We start from the raw sequence: 23597 nt of genomic DNA, 5'->3' as shown, positions 1-23597 counted from the left end.
CATATTGCCGAACTGGTTTGGGAACAGTTCGAATTTGGCAATGGTGTTGCGTGAGTCATCCATTCGATCTACCTCGTTGATGGTGGCCGAGCGCTAGCACTGATCTCTGGACTTAAAAAATCGAGTTTTTTTGGGAGACTCATTAATTCAATCATGTGATTTAAATTAAATATAAGTTGCATCTCAATGGATTCTAAATAAAATAAATGCAGGCTCTAGTTTCGATTTGAATTCGTTTATTTTTTCGAAGAGAATAAATACAATCTTCTAAGCCATTCTTCCTACTATAGTTATCTACATTCTCACTTTTATACTGTTAACATTTTCCTACGAAATGTCACATACTTATACATATTCACTGTTGCAAACATATTTTCACAACATTGAAAATGATCAGCGTTTTAAATAATACTATTACAATTATACTGTCAACAATAAGGGTCAATATATTATTAGAAAATGAATACCTTTAAGGAGCTACTTACTTTTTGTTTGGACTTTTTTTTATCACGCATTCTATCAATGTCACTATCATATGAAATAAATAACTTACAGTAAATCTTAATGACTTTCCTAGTGATGTTATGAACAGACGTGTGTTCAACATGCCAACTGTTGGATTATCTTGATAAATTAGGAAATAAGGGATATGATTTAAATATGTCAGTTTCATGTTAAACATTTTAGTCAGGTACATACATATTTTACGCCGATTTGTTTTCATTTTGAATTAGGAGTCTCGCTAACAAAATTGATCTAATCGGAGTTAACAAAACAGTGCAATTAAACGGCATAATTTGCTGCAAAGATCCCTTCCCTGAATCAGAATGATAAATAAAAAAGGAAAAAAAAAACATTACAAACAGCACCAAGTAATAAGGTACCCACTATAGTCAAAATGTATAAATATTACTTAGTGATTTCGGCGTATTTGAATTGGCTTGATTCAATTTTAGTTTAACTAGACTAGTTTTACAATTAGACCCATTTACATGGTGCGAGTTTCTCGCCTCGACCATGCGATTATCGTAGCACGAGAAAAAATATGGCATCATGTAAACTATACGTACGATATCGTACAAGTAGGGGCGATAATCTCCTCGCCTTTGATGATTGGGTGTCTCCGTGTAAACAAAACTTAAATGCGAGAATCGTATTTCGAGTTTATATGATTTTCAGTCGTCATCATGAGTACATTGCAAGAGGCTGTTCTGATTGTGTCGGTATTTTATACGTTTTTAATTTTACTTTAACATTTTAAATGTTTTATTAATCGCCAAAACGCACAACAAAATTTTTCTTTGAATATAGGTACTTGAATGCTGCTAATTATTTCCCGCCAACTTTTTTTTAAGGGCAACGTCACGCCATTTCAGCCAAGAGCCAATATTAAAATAAATGCAACTTAAATTATAATTAAATCAGTAAATTAATTTGATTTTGTTAAAATAAAATTTTTACAGAAGATATTATCGCTGACTGTACTTTTCTTTTAACAGACAACTAATACTCATCGGGAGAATTTTAACGAACCCAAACACATCTGGGTTGAGTTGTTTTATAGAGCCGTTGGCCACCTCCTGTGTCCATAATCGGACCAGTTCAATGGTACCATAATATTGCATTGTCACCCAACTCACATATGTATAGGAATTTTCAGCTCAATCAAATGATGGAAAGTGGGTTAAATTTGCAAGATTTGACCAGAACAAACATATTCAAATAAACAAACATTTGCAAGTTAAATAAAAGCTTGTAAAAATAATGTGAGAAACAAGAAATATTATTACGAATATTTACATTATACGTATACCTAGTGGTAAATGATTAGCAACTAATCACGTAAGTTGACTGGCAAAACTCGTATGAAAATCGGTTCGGATCGATTCGTGCGATACTCGCACGTACGTGAAAAAATGTCATACGAGAACGAGTTTAGACGAGTCGAGAAATCGTAAGCGAATATCCTCCTAGAATGCGGCTCCTCGTGTAATCTATTTCGCCTGATGATAATCTCCGTGCGAGTATCGAATGACATAATCGTAGGCGAGTTTATATTTCTCGCGTGAATGTAAACATTTTTATACGATACTCGCCTGGCGATTATTGCATACGATAATGTCATACGATTTCTCGCCCCAAAACGTACGAGAAACTCGCACCATGTAAATGGCGATTATTGCATACGATAATGTCATACGATTTCTCGCCCCAAAACGTACGAGAAACTCGCACCATGTAAATGGGCCTTTACTCGTTATGGACAAAAATGAAATGTACCTATAAAGCATAATTATGATGCTTTATTATGGTGTGAGCTAGTAAGCTGATTTGTATCGTGGAGTGAGTACATGGCACAAAGTATTCACTTGTGTCGATGTAGTCTAATACACCTGAGCACCTCTCCTTTATTTAACCATAATTTATAAAATCCTGTAACTTAAAATAACTATTTTTACATTATTACAATTTATGACACTGGACAGGTGCTTAAAAATAATTTAGATAGTATAATGTACATATTTACACGCAGGAGACAGTCTCGCTTATGAGGCAATGCCATTAAATATTACGATAAAGTCTCCTTATTTATGATTACTGTCGTCCATTTTGGAGATCGGTAACTTGAATTCACACTACTTGGTCAACTTCTTACATAGTTCGTTATAATATTCACTAACAAATGCCACAGCTTCAGGTCACCGCACTCTCACCACATATCTTTAACTCGTTCCGTAGCAGGTATTTGTGGTCGGAACCTGTAAAATAGAGAATTATGCTTACAAACAGAACGAAAATAATCCATACTCGATGGTACGCGAACTCGCATGCAATTTTAGTTACATTGCGTACTATTTAGGTTACATCCGATTTCCGATTCGATCGACCGATCAAATACCGCAAAGTAATTGAACTCGTATCCGAGTTCTCGCACCGACTAATTGATCCTTTAGGATGATTTTATCAAGAACTTGACACTCAAGGTTTGGTGTGTATTATAATCCTTAAATTAATATAAACAGTTCCAAGTGTTACCTACTCAAAATGTCTGAGAAAGTAAAAATTATATACATCCTTACCTGTGTGCTGGGATAGCTAAAGGTGGATTTGGAGGACTCCCCGCTAGTGGAGACATCTTGATTGCCGTGCTGTGGCCATTAATACTGGATCCTATACTAGAAGCACTGTCCGCTCTGAAATCACACAGAAAACAATACTAATTCCATTCCATACTAATATTATAAAAGGAAGTCTGTCTGTTACCTCTTCACGCTTAAACAGCTGAACCGATTTAGTTGAAATTTGGTATAGAGATTGTTTGAGTCCCGAGGGAGGACATAGGATAGTTTTTAACAACAACTGCATAACAAACTTTGTCGATAAGAACTCCCGCTTGCGCCGTGTAGCACCGGTCCGTTCGCAATCGCGCGCCGGCGCTGGTGCACGATTGAGTTAAAGTCTGGTATCTTAGATAGTTTGAGTCCCGGGGAACAAAGGGTAGATTTTATTCCAGAAATCACCCTTTAAGGGGGTGAAAAGGGAGGTAGAAGTTTGTATAGGGAATCAATAATAGCTGAACCAATTTAGATAAAATTTGGTTTGGTGATAGTTTGAGTCCCGGGGATAGACATAGACAGTTTTATCCCAGAAATTACCCTTTAAGGGAAAGGGAGGTGGGACTTTGTATGGGGAATCAATAACTGCTTAACCCACTTGGATGAAATTGTATATGGAGATAGCTTTAGTTATTAGGAAGGCTATAGAATATTTTTTATCCTCAAAATCTTCCCGTAAGGGGACCAATTAGCCATCCCTTTAGAGGGTGAAAGGGGGTTGAAGTATTGTATTTTGGATCGTTGGTTGTGTAGTAGTTTGTGAACTCGACTCGACAAATTCACAGTCGAGCTCACAAACATCTTTTTGGAATGTTGGCTGTTAAGATGTTTGTGAACTCAACCGTACAAGGATAAATTCAAAAAGTTCAATATCGGTTGGGTGCTCGATCGTTTTTCTTTCATCGGTCAACTATTGGTTTATTTATATATTGGATGCACCGATTTATTTTTACGTTCAACAAGAAATCCTTACCTGTCGATCTGTCTCCTGAAGAGAGGATACCTCCAGGGCGAGTTTGGTTTGCGATGCTCGTGCTGAAAGGCGGGGTTGTCCCGACCATTCTCGTTCACAACCGCCATAGAAACCTGGCCCTCGCTTTCTCTAGTTTTCGATGATAATCTCCTGTAAATTTGGAGAAAAGGAATAAAATATTCATTGTTATTATTAGAAACAGTTGTCAAGGTTCTCAAATGATGTTGATCAACTTTTTCCAGCTGTTCAGAACCTAATCTAAACTTTTTAGGTTCTGGAAATTTTACTTATATTGTCTATACTACTATTTCAATCGTAATAGAAAAAAGGGCTCCAGAAATATATTGTATGCTGGTAATGGAAAGAACCAGTACAAAAATGCATGAGACATTTGAAAATCCTGAAATGGTATTTCTGTATTTGACTTCTAAAACCTATAGAAAGACTAAAGTACCTAAGTATTCTAGACGGCAAGGATTGCTGTGTTTGAGGCCGTGCTCGCTGTCGGCTATCGACGATGAGCACGTGTCTGTCATACGGCGTGTCGTAGTCTACTTCTAACACTGTGGAGAATCGGTGCGGCCACACCAGGTCCACTGCTGCGATCAGCAGGCCCACTACAAGGCAGATGCACCCTGAAAAAAGATAACACAAATCTTTTCAAAATCAAATCAAAGTATAACTAATGCTATTTAACTCTAGCTCATTATACAAATAGTTATTCAATGGAGACATGACGAGATACATGAAGGGCCTGATGTAACAAGAGGAATTAAGGTTTTTTTTTGTGTCTGCGCGAGAACTCGCCAATTTGTAAGACGATCACGGCGCTTAAGTATAAAACAGAGGCGGCCAATAAAGCAAATCTGTCGGTCGACGATTCAGTTTTATCCCCTTGTCTGAAAAAATAGCTGCTCAACATCAACGCTAACAATTGAAGTCAGTTTACCTGAGATGAGCACCAGCCAGAAGCACCAGCCTAGCGAGAACAGTAACGTGGCTCCGTCCAGCCGCACCACTAAAGGTACATGAGGCAGTGACGCCCAGTAGCCGCCGGCAGCCGCGCACAACGTCACACCCAGCGTTGCCATTGCGTACGCGCCGTATCGAGGTACGACCACGAGTAGCAGGTTCATTAGTAGCCATAGCGCTAGTGCCGCCCTGAAATTAACAATGTATGTGTGATCAGATTTCGATTGGGAGTCTAGGTTCGTATCCTACCGACTGCGCCAGTAATGTTGTTGAATAAAACAAGGTTTTGAGATCTTTAGGCGATATATTTTAGGAGTTACTCAATGAGTATAGGTACTTATATGCAAGATTTAACAGATGTATTTAAAAAGTTTAGTGTTTATAATGATAAGGCTATATAAAACATTGATAATTTTTCGTTGGTAAACATCGGCCATAAGAGGCATGGGCAGGAGAAATGGTATTTTTTTCACATTTTCACAAAAAAATTGTGACGGACTGACGGACAAATGGACAGAGTCGCACCATAAGGGTTCCGGTTGTACCTTTTGATACGGCACCCTAAAAACAGATTTTTAACCTCATTGTAAAAAAACTAAGACCCAGTTTCTAAGTGATTGTATGTGGTGGCTAAATCGCCTCTGCCCGTATGAGGAGTAAGTAGGTAAGTAAGGAACTTTAAGTATTTTGTGATTAGTGATTTTAGAATATTACGTACTAGCTGTTGCCCGCGACTTCGTACGCTTGGATTTGTATGTTACGTGGTTATATATTTTACATGAGCATAGAACATTATGCAGCAAAAGATATCAGTAGGGACGGTTAATCATTTGTTAATAATTATACAACGCATGAAATTTGTCTTTCACAAAGTACGAAGTTTCAAGCCCCTAAAAGAAAAAAAATGTTCTCGATATAATCCCTCTCAACACTTAGATTTTAAAGTCCACTATTTAAAAAAAATGTTCGCTCCCGAATACTCCCGATGCAAACTTTATTAATACAAACTTTTCAAACACGGTACAATCAGTTTTCGTCTATTTAATATAATGCCCTTTTACCAAGTTTCATGTTCCTAGCTTAAACGAAAACTTGTACTACAAATAACTTACATCCCCTTTTTAACCCCCTTAGGGGTTGAATTATTAATAACTTTCCGCTGAAATTACTTTTCTTGTATTCTAATAATACAATATACAAAGTTTTAAGTCCCGCATTTGATAAAATTTTTGATCTCCATACAAACTTTCAACCCCTTTTTCACCACCTTAGGGGATGAATTATCAAAAACGCTGAAATTAGTTTTCTTTTTTTTAAATATTATATCTTTTACCCAAGGTTCGAATTCATAGCTTAAAATAAAACTTGAACCCCATACAAACTTTGGACCCTCATTTCATCCCCTTAGGGGATGAATTTTGAAACACCCCTTCTTAGTGGATACTAACGTTATAAAAACTACCTATTGTGAAAAACTCAGCTCACTAGGTCCAACGGTTTGGGCTGGGCGTTGATTTAAGTGAGTCAGTCAGTCAGGACTTTTACGTTTATATTAACTGCACCATGCTCAGGATTCGTATAAAATGGAGAAACAGCAATAAAATCTAAACCCTACATACCATAACAAGGTCGAGGTAGCATAGCCCGCTGCGCGGTACTTGGCTCCCCACTCGAAGCCCTCGTGTTGCACCGCGAAGTGTTCAGCCACACTCAGCACGGGGTACGGCAAACCCCGCTCCAGCCCCTCTCTGTACCGCTCCTGTACGCCGCCCGCCTCCTCCCATCGGAACTGCTCGTTGTAATCCACGCCAGGGTCTCCGACGGAGGTGTTACCCCAGGATAGCGCTGTAATGTATTAGCCTTATATGAGATAGGAATAGTTAAAGTAAGGGATGATGTAAACTGAACTATAGCAGTTCATAGGTATTTTATTAAAAATGTCGTATTTTATATACGCCCATTGATAAGTAAAATAATTATAAGGAGTTTCAGAGTAAAGTAGTACAAGATGGCAAAGTTTGCTGAAATTACTGTTCATCAATATACTAGATATATTGATGAACAGTAATTTCTATTCTATTTATAAAACTTAACGAGATAAGTTTTACCAACTCCAGTTTTTTTTCCTAGCGTTTGTCCCAGCTTATTGATATGGATCATGGCCTCATGGGAACCTAATAGGGTCTTCGCAGCTAATCCCAAGAATTAGCGTAGGTACTAGTTTTTACGAAAGCGACTGCCATCAGACCTTCTAACCCAGAGGGAAACTAGGCCTTATTGGGATTAGTTAGTTTCCCTTAACCGAAAATCGACTGGTAAATGTCAAATGATATATCGCATATAAGTTCCGAAAAACTTTGGTGAGAGCCGGGGTTTGAACCCGTGACATTCGTATTTAAATTCGCAATTCCATTCGGTGGAGTGATCGAGCTATCCGGGCCGCTACAAGTATCAAGACAGCTGTTTGTACCAGTAACCTTTACTTATACAGTGTGGAAACAATGAATGGGCCCTGGAGGGAGTGCCTTAAAACCTTAAGTTAGCTCATTTTGCTTAAAGGAAACATTCTTTTATTTTTAAAAAGAAACAAAACTGCATTCAAATAGTTTTTTAAATTCGCCTGTTTCCGCCTGAACCGACTAAAAATAAAAATAAACTACTCGCTATTTTATTCTAATATTCGATACAGGTAATGTTAATAATAACATGTCTCCAAGAAACATTAGGCCTTACATTCGTCTGTTGTACAAAATATCCATAAAATCGAATATTTAGTATTCAAGATTTTTTTATTATTATTTCAAAATATTTTATATTCATAGACAAGCAAAATTGAAAAAAAAAAAGAAAAATCTTTGAATGCAATTTTGTTTATTTTCAAAAATAAAAGAATGTTTCCTTTAAGCAAAATGAGCTAACTTAAGGTTTTGAGGTACTTTTCCTCCAGGGCCCATTCGTTCTTTCCACACTGTATACTAGAATTACCCGTCAGTAAGCGTGACGTTGAGGTGTCCGAGCTCTAAATGGCCAGTCATCCAGCAGATCAGGCGCATGACGAAGTTGTCCCGCTATCCCGGCTGCTCCACGTGCCGAGACGTCTGTTAGTAAATAGTATTAAGATATATGCCAGAATTACTCGCCAGTAAGCGTGACGTTGACGTGTCCAAGCCCTACATGGCCAGCCAGCCAGCAGTCCAGGCGTTCAGTAGAGTAGGCGCGGTACGCAGCGCGCGCCACCCGTGCGCCGCCCACGTGCCACGACGACCCGTGTTTGCACACTGGAAAATTTCACTATTAAGCCGTTGAACAACTTTGGGAACAAATCGAATTATTTTATTAAATATTTTGATTTTTGTTTTTTAAGTAGTCACACTACTATATATAAATTATAAACTGTAATACGTCATATATTAAAGAAAAAGTGACGAAGCCCTCCAGTGGTGAAGGCCGGATTCGAACCGGCCTCTTTAGCTATCGCGGCTAACGCCATGAACCCCTAGGCCACCTCGCCACGGTGGTACCCGTTCCAATTTCTCGACTATATGCCATCTTAGTAAGACTAGGCGTCTTGCACCTCACACATGCTATCTATGAACAACTTTGGGAACAAATGAAATTATTTTATTAAATATTTTGATTTGATTAAATATTTTAATTTTTAGTCGGTTCGATTCCCGGGTGAAACAAGGGAATTTCAAAAAATCTTTGAATGCAGTTTTGTTTCTTTTTAAAAATAAAAGAATTTTTCCTTTGAGCAAAATGAGCTAACTTATGGCACTTTCCCTCCAGGGCCAATACATTATTTCCACACTGTATATAAAAAAATTGCTCTTTTTAGGCCAAACAATAATAAGGTATAGAGGGAAATGCTAGGGACACAATTTTTAACTTCGTAGCTTTGTTTGGACTAGTTAGGAGATGAACTTATCAAAAGTCCCCGACCGCAACCCTGGTGCTGGGGAGAGGGAGGTTTGAAGGTTAAATTTTTCGGTTATTCGATTATATCTCGGAAACTATGGGTCTGAGCGACATGGCCACTTAATGAAAAGAAAATTAATTTGTTCAGCGGTTTTCTTTTCACATCTTTAAAAGATGATTATGTTCATAAAAACTATCCTATGTACTGTCCCGGGACTAGAACCATCTCTGTACCAAATTTTAATGAAATCTGTTCGGCGGTTTAAGCGTAAAGAAGAGTTTTATAAAAAATCATTTTTTTAAATTTTGTTTTTACTTAGGAATGGTGTCAATTTTGATACCATAAATTAATTCAACACCCCCGATTTATACGAAAACGATTCCAAACCCAGCCTAGCAGCTTCACTGATGTAGATAATCAAGATAAAAATGAGAGCCCTAAATAAACCTTCAAGAGCGGATATCTCAAAAACTATACAAGTTATCGAAAAACGACTGAATAAAACTTGTAACAATTTAAATCTTTTTCATTTTGTGTAAGTGGCCAAGTCGCTCAGACGCATAGTTTCCGAGATATAATCGAAAAACCGAAAAATGGAACCTTCAAACCCCCCTCTCCCCCCAGCACCAGGGTTACGGCCGGGGACTTTTGATATGTTCACCTCCTAACTAGTTCAAACAAAGCTACGAAGTCAAAAAATTGTGTTCCAAGCATTTCCCTCTATACCTTTTTTTTGGGCATTTATTTCCTGGCCTATTTAACGATATAAGTAGGAGCTAAATCGAATGAGCACGGATACCCATTGTCCATATCCATAATCTCTAAATATCTTACTTAATATAGATAAGAAGTGGTCTAAGAGCGGCGTGCAATACCTACTGCCAAATCAATCGCTGCTGCCAAGCTATTTATAAATCCAAAATGCCAATGTTCTAGGTATATCCGCCTCGCCTCTCGGCACGTGTTTCAGATTTATAAATCCTTTTACGTAATGACTGTTTGGGTACTGGTATAGATTACTTCCACGAGGGCCACTTAGAAGGTTATAAGTATTGGTATACCAATACCAATCGACAATCAGGTGGTTTAAAAGTTACTTGAAATTCAATACCTATTCAAAAATGGTCATGAATTACTATTTACAGTTTTTTAACGACTCAAAAAAGGAGAAAATTTTCCATTTATTGGAACCTTAGAATATACTTTCTGGGAAGTAGGGAATGTATACTTAGTTTGAAAGTTATGATTATGAACGAGTAAAAAGTTTAAAAATTAAATTATTTGAAATAGTAGTTTCTTCCACCTGGGCCATATACTTTTACTCGTAATTCATAACACGCAACGTTTAACTTTGTTTGCCGTAGTCAGATAAAAGACTGTCGTGGGTTTAAAGTGATTTTAATAAGGACCAAAAACAAAACAATTAAGTTTACTGCATTTTTATATAATATGTATAGATATTATGAAAAATTATTCACTACGTCATTATTATCAAATTATTGGTACCCATACAAAAAGATTTAACTTGATTGGGGTGAACGTCCGCCTCTGCACAGACTATTATATTCTGCAATGGCACACCCAACTAGTTTAGTAAGATAAATCACATTCCTATATTCTCCCACAGAATGATCTAGTTTAAACTTTGGACTCACCTAGTATTACAGTTCCAACGAAGAGACTAAGCGTAACGATGGTGAATGTGGAAAACCTCTGAAACGAAGAAAGTGCATCCTAAAATTATCTATTCGGTATAAAATCAAATATATTTATATATTTTAGTAAATTCGTCCAAGTACCAGTCGGACTCGTACCACAAAGGTTTTATTTTATACCATAACAATTTTGCAATGTTTTACTTTTCTATAAGTACTTATCTCTACCACTACGAGTTTTATGCAATTTGTATGTTTAACTATTATAAACATAATATCACCTATTACGGATTATTGAGATAGAGCTCACTGACATGCAGATCGTAAAGCATACTAATAAGAAAATGCACATAGAAAATTTGAACTATCTAATATTACCGTTCTTGAGATTAAGATTCGGGCACGGAGTCGTAAAAAAAGAGCCATTCCAACCTAACTCCAAAATATCGAGTAGGTAAACGAGACGACCTAGAACTTAAAATATGCAATAACCAAACTGCATTGTATAAACTTTATGATAAATTATAGCAGTACCTGGCTGAATGTGATATTATATAGTTTCTGTCATACATCCAATATATCTGGCACGTCAGTGTCAAAAAAATAGTTCCTGAAACGGGACGTTTAATTAGTGCTGTGCTGTGTTATTTAATTTCTAGTAATATTTAAAGTGTGTCAATGATAGTATAAAGAGTGAGAAGTGGAAAACAAGATGACAAATCTATGCAGACTTAGTTTTTTCGAATTACCGGGGTCAGGAATCTTACAATTAAACAGTGAGAAGAGCAATAAAGTGGTGAGTCTTTCTGATTTGAATTTAAACCAGTCTCTTTCTACTCTTTCAGTACAGACATACTACTTATCATTCTCAGCCGCTTTCTATCTGAACATATGTGGTAGGTATAGTGTTACTTTACCATAGACAAAGTATACTATACTGATTATTAGGGATTAGAAAATTGTGTGGTTTAACTTATCCGTTTAAGTAAGTCTTATGATGTCGGGCGTCAGCCGCCATCGCGTACTTCTAATAGGCGTTCCACCAGTACGGTAGGCGTTTGTAAAACGTTGGCCTGTGTTCTATTCTTAAACTACAATTAAAAATCTCTATGGTTAAAAAGTTACCTCTTTCCTGATTCCGGGAAAAACAGCGAGAAAAGCGATGTAGAGCGTGAGCGCAGCGATGACCAGCGCCAGGGCCGGCACATCAGCCGCCACCGCCGTCCGGTTGTGGTACGCGTACAGGGTCGGCCCGCCTTCCTCGCGGAATGCGTCGAACCACCCCTTCATCGCTCACCCAGCCTGTAAACAATAGAAAAATACTTTTAGCTGGAGTAGTTTATGAAAGGATTGAAAGATAAAATACCGTGGTGGCCAAAGACCGGCCACTGGCAAGTACAAAAGAAGAGTGGAATATGTGAGGCAGATACAAATATGCGAGAATAGCTATAGTGAAATATTAAGTTATTTCCAATCGTCCAATCGTCGTTCAGGTGAAGTGGAGTACAATGTAACCAAATATTATTATGACTATTATGATTATATTTATGATTTTGTTATCACTTGACATTTTAAAAAAAAATATTTGCACTGAAATATTAATAATTAACATATATTACCTTAAATTTTAATAATTAACATAAATTATAATAATAATTTAGGTAAATAAAATATTTGACTACTAAACTGTTGATAATAACATTAATAACAAAGTTGTCCTTAAAAAGTGCCATATTGCGAAGTAGTGAAGGTAAATTAGTGTATTTATATTATTCGCAACTTTTATTGGAGTCCACTTTAGGTTCATCTATCAAAAGTCATTCATCGGTATCATTAAGGTTCGCAGTGATTACGAGTATTTATAATAATATATATGCTACCTACAGCTAAAATACCGGATGAATATGAGAATTCTGAGGTTTAGCTTTATGTTATCATAACATTCCATATCATCGAAGTTAGGTATCTATACGTACTATTTCGTACGAGCGATAGGAAAAATTTAAAGTAAATGAAAGCTTAAAAATTGTTTAGTGTAAAATATTTATATGAATAAGGACTGAAATGTGTTTATAAATTATAATAACTGTTTACAAGGTACAGGCGACACGTCAGTGCATTAGACATAACTGCAGTTACTAGATTGCTTCATTATTTCACTAGGTATTATTAGCAACCCTGAGGCCTGTCTAGAAGGCCTTATTTACGTAAGTCTGTACAGTGTCGAGTTTTATCTAATATCTAATGACTTATTTAGTAGAGCAAGAGTAAGCAAGATCATTTTCTACTGTACTTATTATCTGTTATCTTAAACATGTTAATTACTTATATGTCACACATGAACTTGACCTGGATTGCATCTGCATATTACTTTTGTCTAGTTTACGACCGACCGCAAAATAGTAAGATCGCGTTTTTACATTGAAGATTTTAACTATGTTATTATATGTGCAAATAGGCACGTAAAGCTTGACCAGTAATATATGGTCATTGTCAAAAGGGCGCTGTTATTTTCATGTATAGGGTAACAGTTCAGTATAGTATAAAAAAATTAGTTCCAGTGAAATTCCGCAACATGGCGCGTGATCATATATTCGGTCAGGCTTTACGTGTACAGTTTCCAAGTTAAAGTCATACAATGTTGCTCGTTTAATCTCCATTGCCAATAGCATTTAAGCCCCATTTAGACGGTTCAAGAACTTGCATGCAATATGCCATACATTGCTATCTTCAGAGTAAATACAATGAATTCAGTCGATCGACTAAATACGGTCTATGTGTCATGGCTCCTCTACACGATGGACCATCATAGTGGCCTACTGAGATGGGCCAGCGTGTAGAGAGGGTATTATAGTGGTGTCGGATGGCTTATGGCCCATCCTGCTTCGACATAAGCCATCCGACACCATGCCACTACCCTCTCTACACGCTGGCCCATCTTAGTGGATGGTCCATCGTGTAGAGGAGCCATCAAATACGATCGCCTAAATGGTGCATGGTGCTTAAAAGAATAGTAAGCTAAGTGTTGCCCTTAGCCCGACCATAATTTTTGCGTTAACATTAATGTAGGTATTAAAATAAACATATACCATCTTGATAATTTTAATAGATTATTGGAACAATCGGGATAGTTGACAACTATTTATTGCATTTACCTATATTTCGAACCAAATGTTGGTTGCATCGGTGATATACTGTACTATAGCTAACAACGTTAAATATTATACATAAAATAGGTTTTAACCTCTAACATTAGCCTAGCCTGGCCCTAGTACAAGATAAAAGATAAGATAAAAAAGATAAAAAAATAAGTTTATTGCACATAAAAACAGGACAGTTATACGATACAAAAATTGGTGTGACATCAGGTAGGTGCATAGCATGGGTTACAGTACAGAATTTCCAGGGGTCCCCGCACTAGGCTAGGCCTGTACCGCGGGAGACCAGGTTTGCATTTGTATGTCATGTGTGACAATTGTAATGATAGAGGAGAAAATTATGAACTAAAAATACATAGTTTTGTTAGTGAAATTATTAACATTATATTACAGATTTACAGAAACTATTTTCCTAATGGACACAAATTTAAATAGACTATAGCTAACTTTAAACTACCTTTAGAAGTAAATTTTCAGTCTTCTGGTAGTCCAGTGACAATAACCATTTAAAAAGAAGCCGTTTAGCCTCCGATACCGTGCAACGTATCAAGTCACTTTGTAGCTTTACAGCAGAATTGTAAATCTTAGAGCTGAGGACATCACCGAAACGCCTACCAAATGCAGTGTTGAATGTTGGAATAGGTAATTTAAAAATGCGTTTAGAGAGCAGTTCAGAGTAATTTTCCAGTTTAGACGCGTATATGTGCATTGAGAGGCAAATCTTGTGTATGTAGAGCTGTCGGACTGTTAGGACTTGGGCTTCGGCGTAAAGACTTTTTGTCGCATATCTGTAAGGCTTTTTGAGCATAACTTTAAGGACAGAGCGTTGAGCTCTTTCGACAACTAACATAGTGGTTTTGGCAGCGCTGCCCCACGCTGATATGGCGTAAGTAGTTATTGACTGGCACAGCGATATGTCTATGTTTTTTAGAAGAGTCAAATCCGCGGAGTGCCGTAGCTTTTTTAATATGTACATTGTTTTCCTGATTATTTTGGAGAGACAGGAGATGTGGGCTTTAAAGTTTCGATTTTCGTCAATGAGCAAGCCGAGATACTTAATAACTTCTACGCGAGCTATGGTTTCACAAGAACAGGGTGAGATACCAGCATCTTTACAAGTATGGGTTTTAATTGGTAATGTTAAATGAGGAGGACTGGAAGCGGCGGATTTATGAAAACATACAAATTTAGTTTTTTTTTGCTGATGTTCGGAAAAGTCGAAGAATATTATATTTTTGAAATACCTACAAGCGTAACAATCAATTAATGAGTCATCACTTTAAGTATTTGCTGATAAACAGTATTGAACTGCAAGCAATTGAGTTCGATAAGCAGAGTACAAAAAGCTCACTAGTTAAATTTAATTACAAACATGTCACGTGATTGTGGATTTAATAGATCTTAAATTCGCTTTCTCGTCGATTGAGATCAAGTGATCAGGTGAGAATGAGGTGAACTCCCCACCCTGCAATGGAATGCAACGTGCAGTTGCAACACGGTCTTCGGGAAACGGATGTGGCTCGTTACCTACGCCTTTAGCGCACGTGACCATTATAATTACAGCATTTTTGTTTAATGACACCATTTGTTTGTAACGACAAGTATTATTTTGTTACACTTATTTATGTTGATAAAATATACCAAGTTTTGTAACTTTATCTCAACTACAAGGGAGTGCTCAAGCCTAAACACTACAAGTTGGTATGCGAAATTAAAGTTTATGTGAAGTGAAGTGAAGTGAAGCTGTCATTTTTAGGGTTCCGTACCTCAAAAGGAAAAAACGGAACCCTTATAGGATCACTCGTGCGTCTGTCTGTCTGTCCGTCTGTCACAGCCTATTTTCTCCGAAACTACTGGACCTATTAAGTTGAAATTTGGTATACATATGTAAGTTTGTGACCCAAAGACGGACATGTAACGTAAACAAATGAATTTTAAACACGGGGGTCACTTTGGGGGGGTAAATAAGAAAATTAAAAAAATATTTTTTTCAAACTATATCGTCTTACATATCAAATGAAAGAGCTCATTGTGAAAAAAATACACAAAATAGATCTTTACCTATTATAGATTACAGGAAAATCTATTAGAAATGTGCAGTCAAGCGTGAGTCGGATTTAATTACTTAGTTTTTGAAAGACATTTCACTCACGTTTCACATAAAAAATACATTGTTTAAATTATGTCATGTACGGAACGGAACCCTTGGAACGCAAGTCCGACTTGCACTTGGCCGGTTCTATCATTAAAATTGTCATTGCCACAGTAGCCTCGCTAAGATAGCAATTTGCAGTGGCAAAAAAAAAACATTTTTATGTTAAACTTGTGGCCCGATAAATCGATATATTGACCTTTACATTCAAGTGGCGCGGCAGTCATTGACACAGATCTATCAAGAACCGTGTCGGAAGTGCATTGCCAATGCACTATCAGTTACCGGAAGAATAAACATAAATATAACCGAGGTTACTTATCACATTGGTATGAAGAACGAGTATTAAGTGCAACGATTAACCTTCTCAGAGGTAAACTGGTTGCGCTTAAGGTAAGGCCCTTTGCTGTGCGTAGAACGGTAATGCTTAAGAATGTGAGTTCATTTGTAAATTATAGTAGGTAGGTACGAGTATTGTAAGAACAATTGTACCTACTTAAGCCGAATTGTGCACTACAGGTATTACAGGTTATAGTTAACCTTAAACAGTTTTGACTGTTGATATTCTACATTAAAATGTGTTTGTATACATGCATTCTTGTTTTACATATGCTGTCAAATGTATGTTGCAGTTATGTAGTTACTAATGGACCGACGAAAATAAAAACGGAGGAGGTTCTCAAGTCGACGCGTAAATATATATTTTTTATGTATGTACTCATAACTTTTTATAGAATAGTCCGATTTTGATAATTCTTTTTTTATTTGAAAGGGTATACCCCGAAGTTGGTCCCATATAAAAAAAATCTAACCCTAAGGGTAGGGAAACAGGGGATGATTGATTGTTCACTCACTGATTGTAATATGTATGACCACCCATAACTTTTTACAGAGTAGTTCGATTTTGATAATTAAGTATTTTTTTAATGGATAGTATCGAAGTTGGTCTCATATAAATTTGAAAAACAAAATCTTACCCTAAGGGTGGAAAAACAGGGGTGATTTACTAGGGGTGAGTAGAATATAACCACAAAAAACTAAAAATAAAAACTTTTTCACAATAAAAATTTACCGCCGAAAACACTGAAAAGCAAAAAAATAATAAACCTTTTTTATTTAATCTTAATAACTAAGTTCTTAAACGAATGTAAGTATATCTAAGTAATTTTGAGTCGGCGCCAAACAAGCAAATTAATTAATTAATATTACGTAAAGCGTGATGCGCGGCGGCGGCGCGGCGCGACACGCCTCGCACGCCCCTTCGCCGGAAAATGAAGAACTTGATTGTATTAACTTAGTTTTTAGGGTTCCGTACCTAAAGGGTAAAAACGGGACCCTATTACTAAGACTCCGTTGTCCGTCTGTCTGTCCGTCTGTCACCAGGCTGTATCTCATGAACCGTGATAGCTAGACAGTTAAAATTTTCACAGATGATGTATTTCTGTTGCCGCTATAACAACAAATACTAAAAAGTACGGAACCCTCGGTGGGCGAGTCCGACTCGCACTTGGCCGGTTTTTAGTATGCTTAATTTAAGACCTACATTCAAGTTTTAAACGAACTTTAAAACTTTATCATTTGGTTGACATGTAGGCACACACAAATACATCTAATTAGTTAAAATAGTTTTTCTATTGTCTTTTTTAGCTAGTCTTCTAGCGGACATCGACTAATTAATACGTATCTCACGAATATCAAAAGTATACCTACAATTATCTGTAATAATGGCGAAGCTCTTACGTCCTTACACACAAATCCTATTATTGCTCGATAAATTTATCAAACAGGTTGCTGACTTGATGATGCCGTGATTAAGATCATTTTTTCTAAGCGGAGCAGGCGTGGGTGTTTCACTAAATTTATCGAGAGTACTTATACATACAAGGGCTTCGTAGAAGCTTATTTATAGTACATAGGTATGTTTATAGTTTAAATATGTATGCTTGTCTAAAACTTTTTATAGCTTGTTCATTTGAGTTTAAATGTAGGTAAGCAACAATGACAGGATCGTAGCAATTGATAATCTGTAATGAATATCTACTCTCCGCTGGAAAACAAGCTTGATTATAATGATTATATGCAGGTAATTATAATCATCTCGCGAATTTAATAAGACCCAGTAATAACATACATATTTATCATGTTGGCATTTACTTAATTAAGTACTACGATTGTAACATTGGCATTAAGCATGATATTTTTTAAAGATCAAGTCAAGTGCTCATAAAAATAAAATAAAAACAACTTTAAATTAACTTCCTGCTTTAAATCTAATCTTTACGATACCCATGTGATGAAGACGGGGCTTAAATTAAGTCAGGTAATTAGAAAGGAGCGAAACTTGCGACGGAAGATACGAGTATCACCACCACCGCACGGTTTTTAACCTTTTACCTCAATGTCTCTGAAAATTTACTTCTATTTAACATTTTGCTCTTCGCAACCCTCAGCTATATCACTAGCTATATTAAACTAAAATTATATTTATGTGGTAGGTATATAATAGAAAATAAATTAAAATGAAACATGTATTCACACGTTTTTATTATTCTATCAATTTTTTCATAACATTTGCTTTTGTGAACACGTGTATATTCTATATCTGGTGAGATAGCGGAGCTATTTAAGAACCATTTTTAAGGTCAAGTCACTGTTAGGCCCTAGTCTGGATACTCTGGAGGCAGGTGAAGTGCGAGGTGGTGGGACTGTTGTAACCGGGACTATCTTTACAGCCAATGCAGTGGCCACAGCCATTAACAAAATGAAAAGGGGTAAGTCTCCGGGTCACGACAGTCTCAGCATTGAGCATTTTAAATATGCTGGGGATCACTTGCCACGTGTACTAGCTATGTTCCTTAGTTTATGCTTGCACCACTCATATCTACCAGAGGCTTTTATGAGAAATTTAGTGGTACCCGTGGTAAAAATAAAACCCGAGATCTGTCAAACAGGGACAACTATCGGCCGATATCACTTGCCACTACAGCGGCTAAGATACTTGACCGTATGCTAGACTCTATACTAGAAGGGCACTTAAAGATACAGGACAATCAGTTCGGTTTTAGACCTGAACTCTCCACGGAAAGTGCCATTTTGTGTCTGAAAAATACGGTGGGGGTATTATACGCGAAGGAAAACGCCAGTGTACGCCTGTTTCCTCGACTTGTCAAAAGCTTTTGACAGAGTAGAGTATGACGTCCTATGGAAAAAGCTAGAGGCTTCAGGCGTGCCGGCAGAGGTTATAAGTATCCTAAAACACTGGTATCGAAATCAAGTGAATCAGGTGAGATGGGCGGATAGTTTTTCCTCAGAGTACAGGCTAGAGTGCGGAGTTAGACAAGGGGCTTACTTCTCCCAGGCTGTTTAAGACGCCGGTGTCGATTTTAGTCGCAAAAATGTAAAATTGATAGATTTAGTCCGTGAAATTTTACACCTTTTGTTACCTAATTGAAATAACAAGTACTGGTTTCTTTTAGCACGTCTTCTTATCTTACCTTTTATCAGATCAGTTTTCTGAAAACAGACTAACTAAATTAGTAATGTTTGCTTTTCTGATGGACGTTTAGGTAAACGCGCGTAAAGCACTGATTTTGTAATTTTATATTACACATATCGTGTACTTGACGTTTATTAGACTAAATTTTTATTATTATGACTTTGAAGTAGTGTAAATGAAAGTTAGACGAAATCAATTTTCTCCAGAAATTACTTCAAAACAAGTGACAATTTCTCTGAAAATCGACTTAATTTCAACGTAATTTTGATACGTAAACAATCTACAACATTTGCTGAAACTATTCTTATACATCAATTTGTATAATTTACCACCATGATTTTTTGATGAATTTTTAAAAACTGCCCCTTCTCTTCATGCATTACCGGTGACGCACGCTCGCGACCTTATTATTAAAAGGCAAGATGAGAAGACGTGCTAATAGAAATCAATACTTGTTATTTAGATATTACGTAACAAAACGTGTATAATTTTAACGACTAAATCTATCAATTTTACATTTTTGCTCCAAAATCGACTACGGCCTCTTAACCTTTACTTGGATGAGCTGATAGCCGGGCTCAGCAGCATGCATGTCGGATGCTACATTGATGGTGTAAGTATAAATAACATCAGTTATGCAGACGACATGGTGCTGTTGGGTCCGTCGGTCAGTGCTCTAAGAAAGATGCTGGCGGTATGTGAGGAGTACGCTAAACTTCATGGCCTGCAGTACAACCCCAAAAAAAGCGAGATAATGGTGTTCAAGGCGGGGACGAAAACACGAACGTTTGTACCGAGGGTTGAACTGCAGGGGACCCCTATCTCGGTTGTGGATAGTGTTAAATATCTGGGTCATATGATAACACGTGACCTCAGTGATGACCTAGATATTGAGCGGGAGCACAGGGCGTTGGCGGTAAGGTCAAATATGCTGGCCCGCAGGTTTTCTCGATGCTCGGCGGATGTCAAAGTCGTTCTGTTTGGCATTCTGTCAGTCGTTTTACTCGAGCAGCCTGTGGGTTAAGTATACCACAAGAGCCTTGAACGCCCTACGCGTTCAATATAACAATGCATTCAGGATGCTGTTGGGGCTACCTAGGTGGTGTAGTGCCTCGGGTATGTTCGCCGAGGCTCGCACGGACGGTTTTCAAGCCATGCTCCGCAAGAAAATCGTTTCGATGCTAAGCCGAGTCAGGAAAAGTACCAACAGCATTCTGAGTGTATTCGCAGAGAGGTATGATTGCCCAATTTTAATGCACTGGGTTGGGCAAACTATGGCCATTGCTCGTTTTAGGTCGAAATAGGTAAATTTAGTTACCTATTTCGATCTATATCGTTGTATAAAATAGGAATCGTTTTTTTTAAATAAGTACCTTTAGTAATAGTTTAGTTATATAGTTTACTAATCCTATCTTTATATTTAGTTAAGATAAGTACTAACAATATTCTATGGACATTAATGGTTCGAAATAAAGATTTTATTATTATATTATTTCTCTTTATTAATCTTTTTTCTTAAGTTAGGATTTTTATAAAAGTAAAATATAAAACACTAACAAAACAATACAAAATACATATAAACACATTATAAAAAACCTAACCTAGGGTGCCGCCAGCAGCGAGGCAGGGCCCAAGCTGCCGGTGGTCAGGGCCGCAGAGAGAGGAACCGGCGGACTATCCCCGCCGTGTCCAAGATCACCGCCTTCTGCATCTGACCCTTGATCCAACCACCCAGCGAGAGTCTCTCTAGGTGTTGGTCGAGACTCTTCGCAATGAGACCGTTCGCTGACACGACTATAGGAACAATGATCGTCGAGTCAACATTCCACATGGCGGTTATTATATTATTATTATTAATTTATTTTCTATTATATACCTACCACATAAATATAATTTTAGTTTAGTATAGCTAGTGATATAGCACGTGTCTGATAGACTGACGACTGTCTGATCAACGCAGAGCGGAAACCACAAAAGCTAGAAAGTTGAAATTTGCACACCAGGCTACATTTATAATGTGTACAAGAGCTAAGAAGCGTTTGAAAGGGGTTGAAAATTTGTATGGAGATCAAAAAAAATTTTGAGTGCGGGACTTGAAACTGTATAAAGGCATATTATTAGAATACGAGAAAAGTAAATTAATGTTTTTTTTTTAAATTTATCCTAAATGGGGTTAAATCGGGGTTGAAAGTTAGTATGGGGTTAAAATTTTATTTAAACCTAGGAACTTGGAACTTCGTAAAAAGGTATTTTATTAAAATAGAAGAAAACGGGTTACAAAAATTGTATGAAGGTCAAAAGTTTTTTTGAGTGCGGGACTTGAATCTTTGTATAATATACTTATATACATATTATTAGAACACAAGAAAAGTAAATTCAGCGTTTTTTAAAATTCATCCCCTAAAAGAATTAAATAGGGGTTGAAAGTTTTTTTTTTTAATTCATAAATTTTAGGAGCTTAGTCGCTGAGCGGTATGTCGCTCCATACGTTCGCGAAAGTACAGTAGCATTAGGTATAAGCTAAATTGTTGTTGTGGTTGAAAGATTCAATCCATTACAAATGCTTTAAAACTTCTTAGAAAGGCAATAATATAAGATTAAAAAAAGTAATTTCAACATTCTTGATAATTCAACCCCTAAGGGGGTTAGAAAGGGAATAAAAGTTTATATGTGGTCCAATTTTTTTAAGCTAGGAACTTGAAACTTGGTAAAAGGCCATTGTATTAAAATAGACGAAAACTGATATCACGGTTTTTGAAAATTTATTCCCTAAGTTGGTGAAAAAAGGGATGAGTTTGCATTGGGAACGAAAATGTTTGTAAATAGTGAACTTGAAATGTCGTAAAAAGACACAATAATAGTAAACAAGAAAGAAATTTCAGCGTTTTTAGAAATTTATTCCCTAAGGGAGCTGAAATGGCTTTCATTTTTATTTTTTATAAAAAAAGACGCCCTGTACGTAAGAGCGCGCGGAGCGTACTGAATGTTGGGCTTTGCCCGACCTTTTAGTGTGAAGGGCGCCGCAAGCGCCCTGTATGTAAGAGCGCGCGGAGCGCGTTGAATGTCGGGCTTTTAGTGTGAAGGGCGCCTCCTATAAGGAGAACAATTTTTTTCAGTTAGGGGCTTGACACTTTTTAGGTTCTGATAGACAAATCTCATGCGTTGTATAATAATTAACAAATGATTAACCGTCCCTACTGCTACCTTTTGCTGCATAATGTTCTGTGCTCATGTAGAATATATAACCACTAATATACAAATCCACGCGTACGAAGTCGCGGGCAACAAGTTCAATATAAAAAACTACAAGTTTGTGTTAGCCCCTTTGCGAACTAGGACTATAATATTACCTTTTGGGATGTACCTGTAAATAATGATTAACAATTTGTTTTTCGAAAAATTCTAGCGCGTCAGCATAGTTTCCTTTCGGATCTTATGTGTATTGAACTGAACGTATCAGTTCGCGCGCTGACGTAATGTGATGTCGAATTGATATGTCACGTAGCACACATATTTGTGGAAATTATAGGTACCTAAATGCAATACGTATTCTGCGTATACTTTCTTCTTATAGTCACAGTGTCTATGCACATGGATATAAATTAGGTCGTGCAGTTACTACTCGTATCTTTGTGATCGATTCATTGCTATCTACTACTGACATAGTGCTCTGAATACCGATGCAATGACAACATTTATTTTAATTAAATCCAAGCCATTAAATGTAGCATCTTATGATTTCGTTACAAATGCTACAAATAAGGAGTGTTGCTTATTTATTTCGCAGCAGGGTTTCGATAACTACTTTAAAAATAAACAATTATTTTAATAAAAACCGGCCAAGTGCGAGTCGGACTCGCGCATCGAGGGTTCCGTACATTACACAATTTAAAAAATGTATTTTTTATGTGAAACGTGAGTGAAAGGTAAATTGCGGTTTACGGTTTATGACGTATTTAAAAAAAAACCTACTTACTAGATCTCGTTCAAACCAATTTTCGGTGGAAGTTTGTACATCATATATTTTTTTTTAGTTTTATCATTCTCTTATTTTAGAAGTTACGGGGGGGGGGGGGGGACATTTTACCACTTTGGAAGTGTCTCTCACGCAAACTATTCAGTTTAGAAAAAAATGATATTAGAAACCTCAATATTA

General features: G+C 36.9%; 2 protein-coding genes across 4 annotated transcripts in view; one reads left to right on the top strand and one right to left on the bottom strand.

Annotated features, from left to right (window-relative positions):
* Positions 1-214: 214 nt before the first annotated feature.
* Positions 215-23597, bottom strand: part of LOC134746125 (dual oxidase maturation factor 2) — an 81878-nt gene continuing 58495 nt past the window's right edge. For 2 of the 3 annotated variants that reach the window (XM_063680402.1, XM_063680403.1), the window contains 9 exons: positions 11761-11937; positions 10636-10693; positions 8202-8339; positions 6681-6906; positions 5039-5250; positions 4544-4724; positions 4090-4239; positions 3081-3194; positions 215-2759 (listed from right to left, as the gene is read on the bottom strand). In XM_063680402.1, the coding sequence (XP_063536472.1) occupies positions 2711-2759; positions 3081-3194; positions 4090-4239; positions 4544-4724; positions 5039-5250; positions 6681-6906; positions 8202-8339; positions 10636-10693; positions 11761-11925 (1293 nt within the window). In that variant the 5' untranslated portion in view covers positions 11926-11937 and the 3' untranslated portion in view covers positions 215-2710. Of the gene's footprint in view, positions 2760-3080; positions 3195-4089; positions 4240-4543; positions 4725-5038; positions 5251-6680; positions 6914-8201; positions 8340-10635; positions 10694-11760; positions 11938-23597 lie in introns of all 3 variants that reach the window. The other variant, XM_063680404.1, reaches the window with a different exon arrangement.
* Positions 20088-20465, top strand: LOC134745864 (uncharacterized). Its single transcript, XM_063679957.1, has one exon. It carries the CDS (start codon positions 20088-20090, stop codon positions 20463-20465), a length of 378 nt encoding a protein of 125 aa, XP_063536027.1.

The sequence above is a fragment of the Cydia strobilella genome, chromosome 12 (assembly GCF_947568885.1).
Source record: "Cydia strobilella chromosome 12, ilCydStro3.1, whole genome shotgun sequence".
Lineage (NCBI taxonomy): Eukaryota > Metazoa > Arthropoda > Insecta > Lepidoptera > Tortricidae > Cydia > Cydia strobilella.
Note: the sequence above shows the minus strand (reverse complement) of the source record. Positions and strands in the feature narration are given on the sequence as shown.

Bases quoted from the DNA above. Each gene is read 5' to 3' on its own strand.
- LOC134745864 (XM_063679957.1), top strand. From the start codon at position 20,088: ATGGTGCTGTTGGGTCCGTCGGTCAGTGCTCTAAGAAAGATGCTGGCG.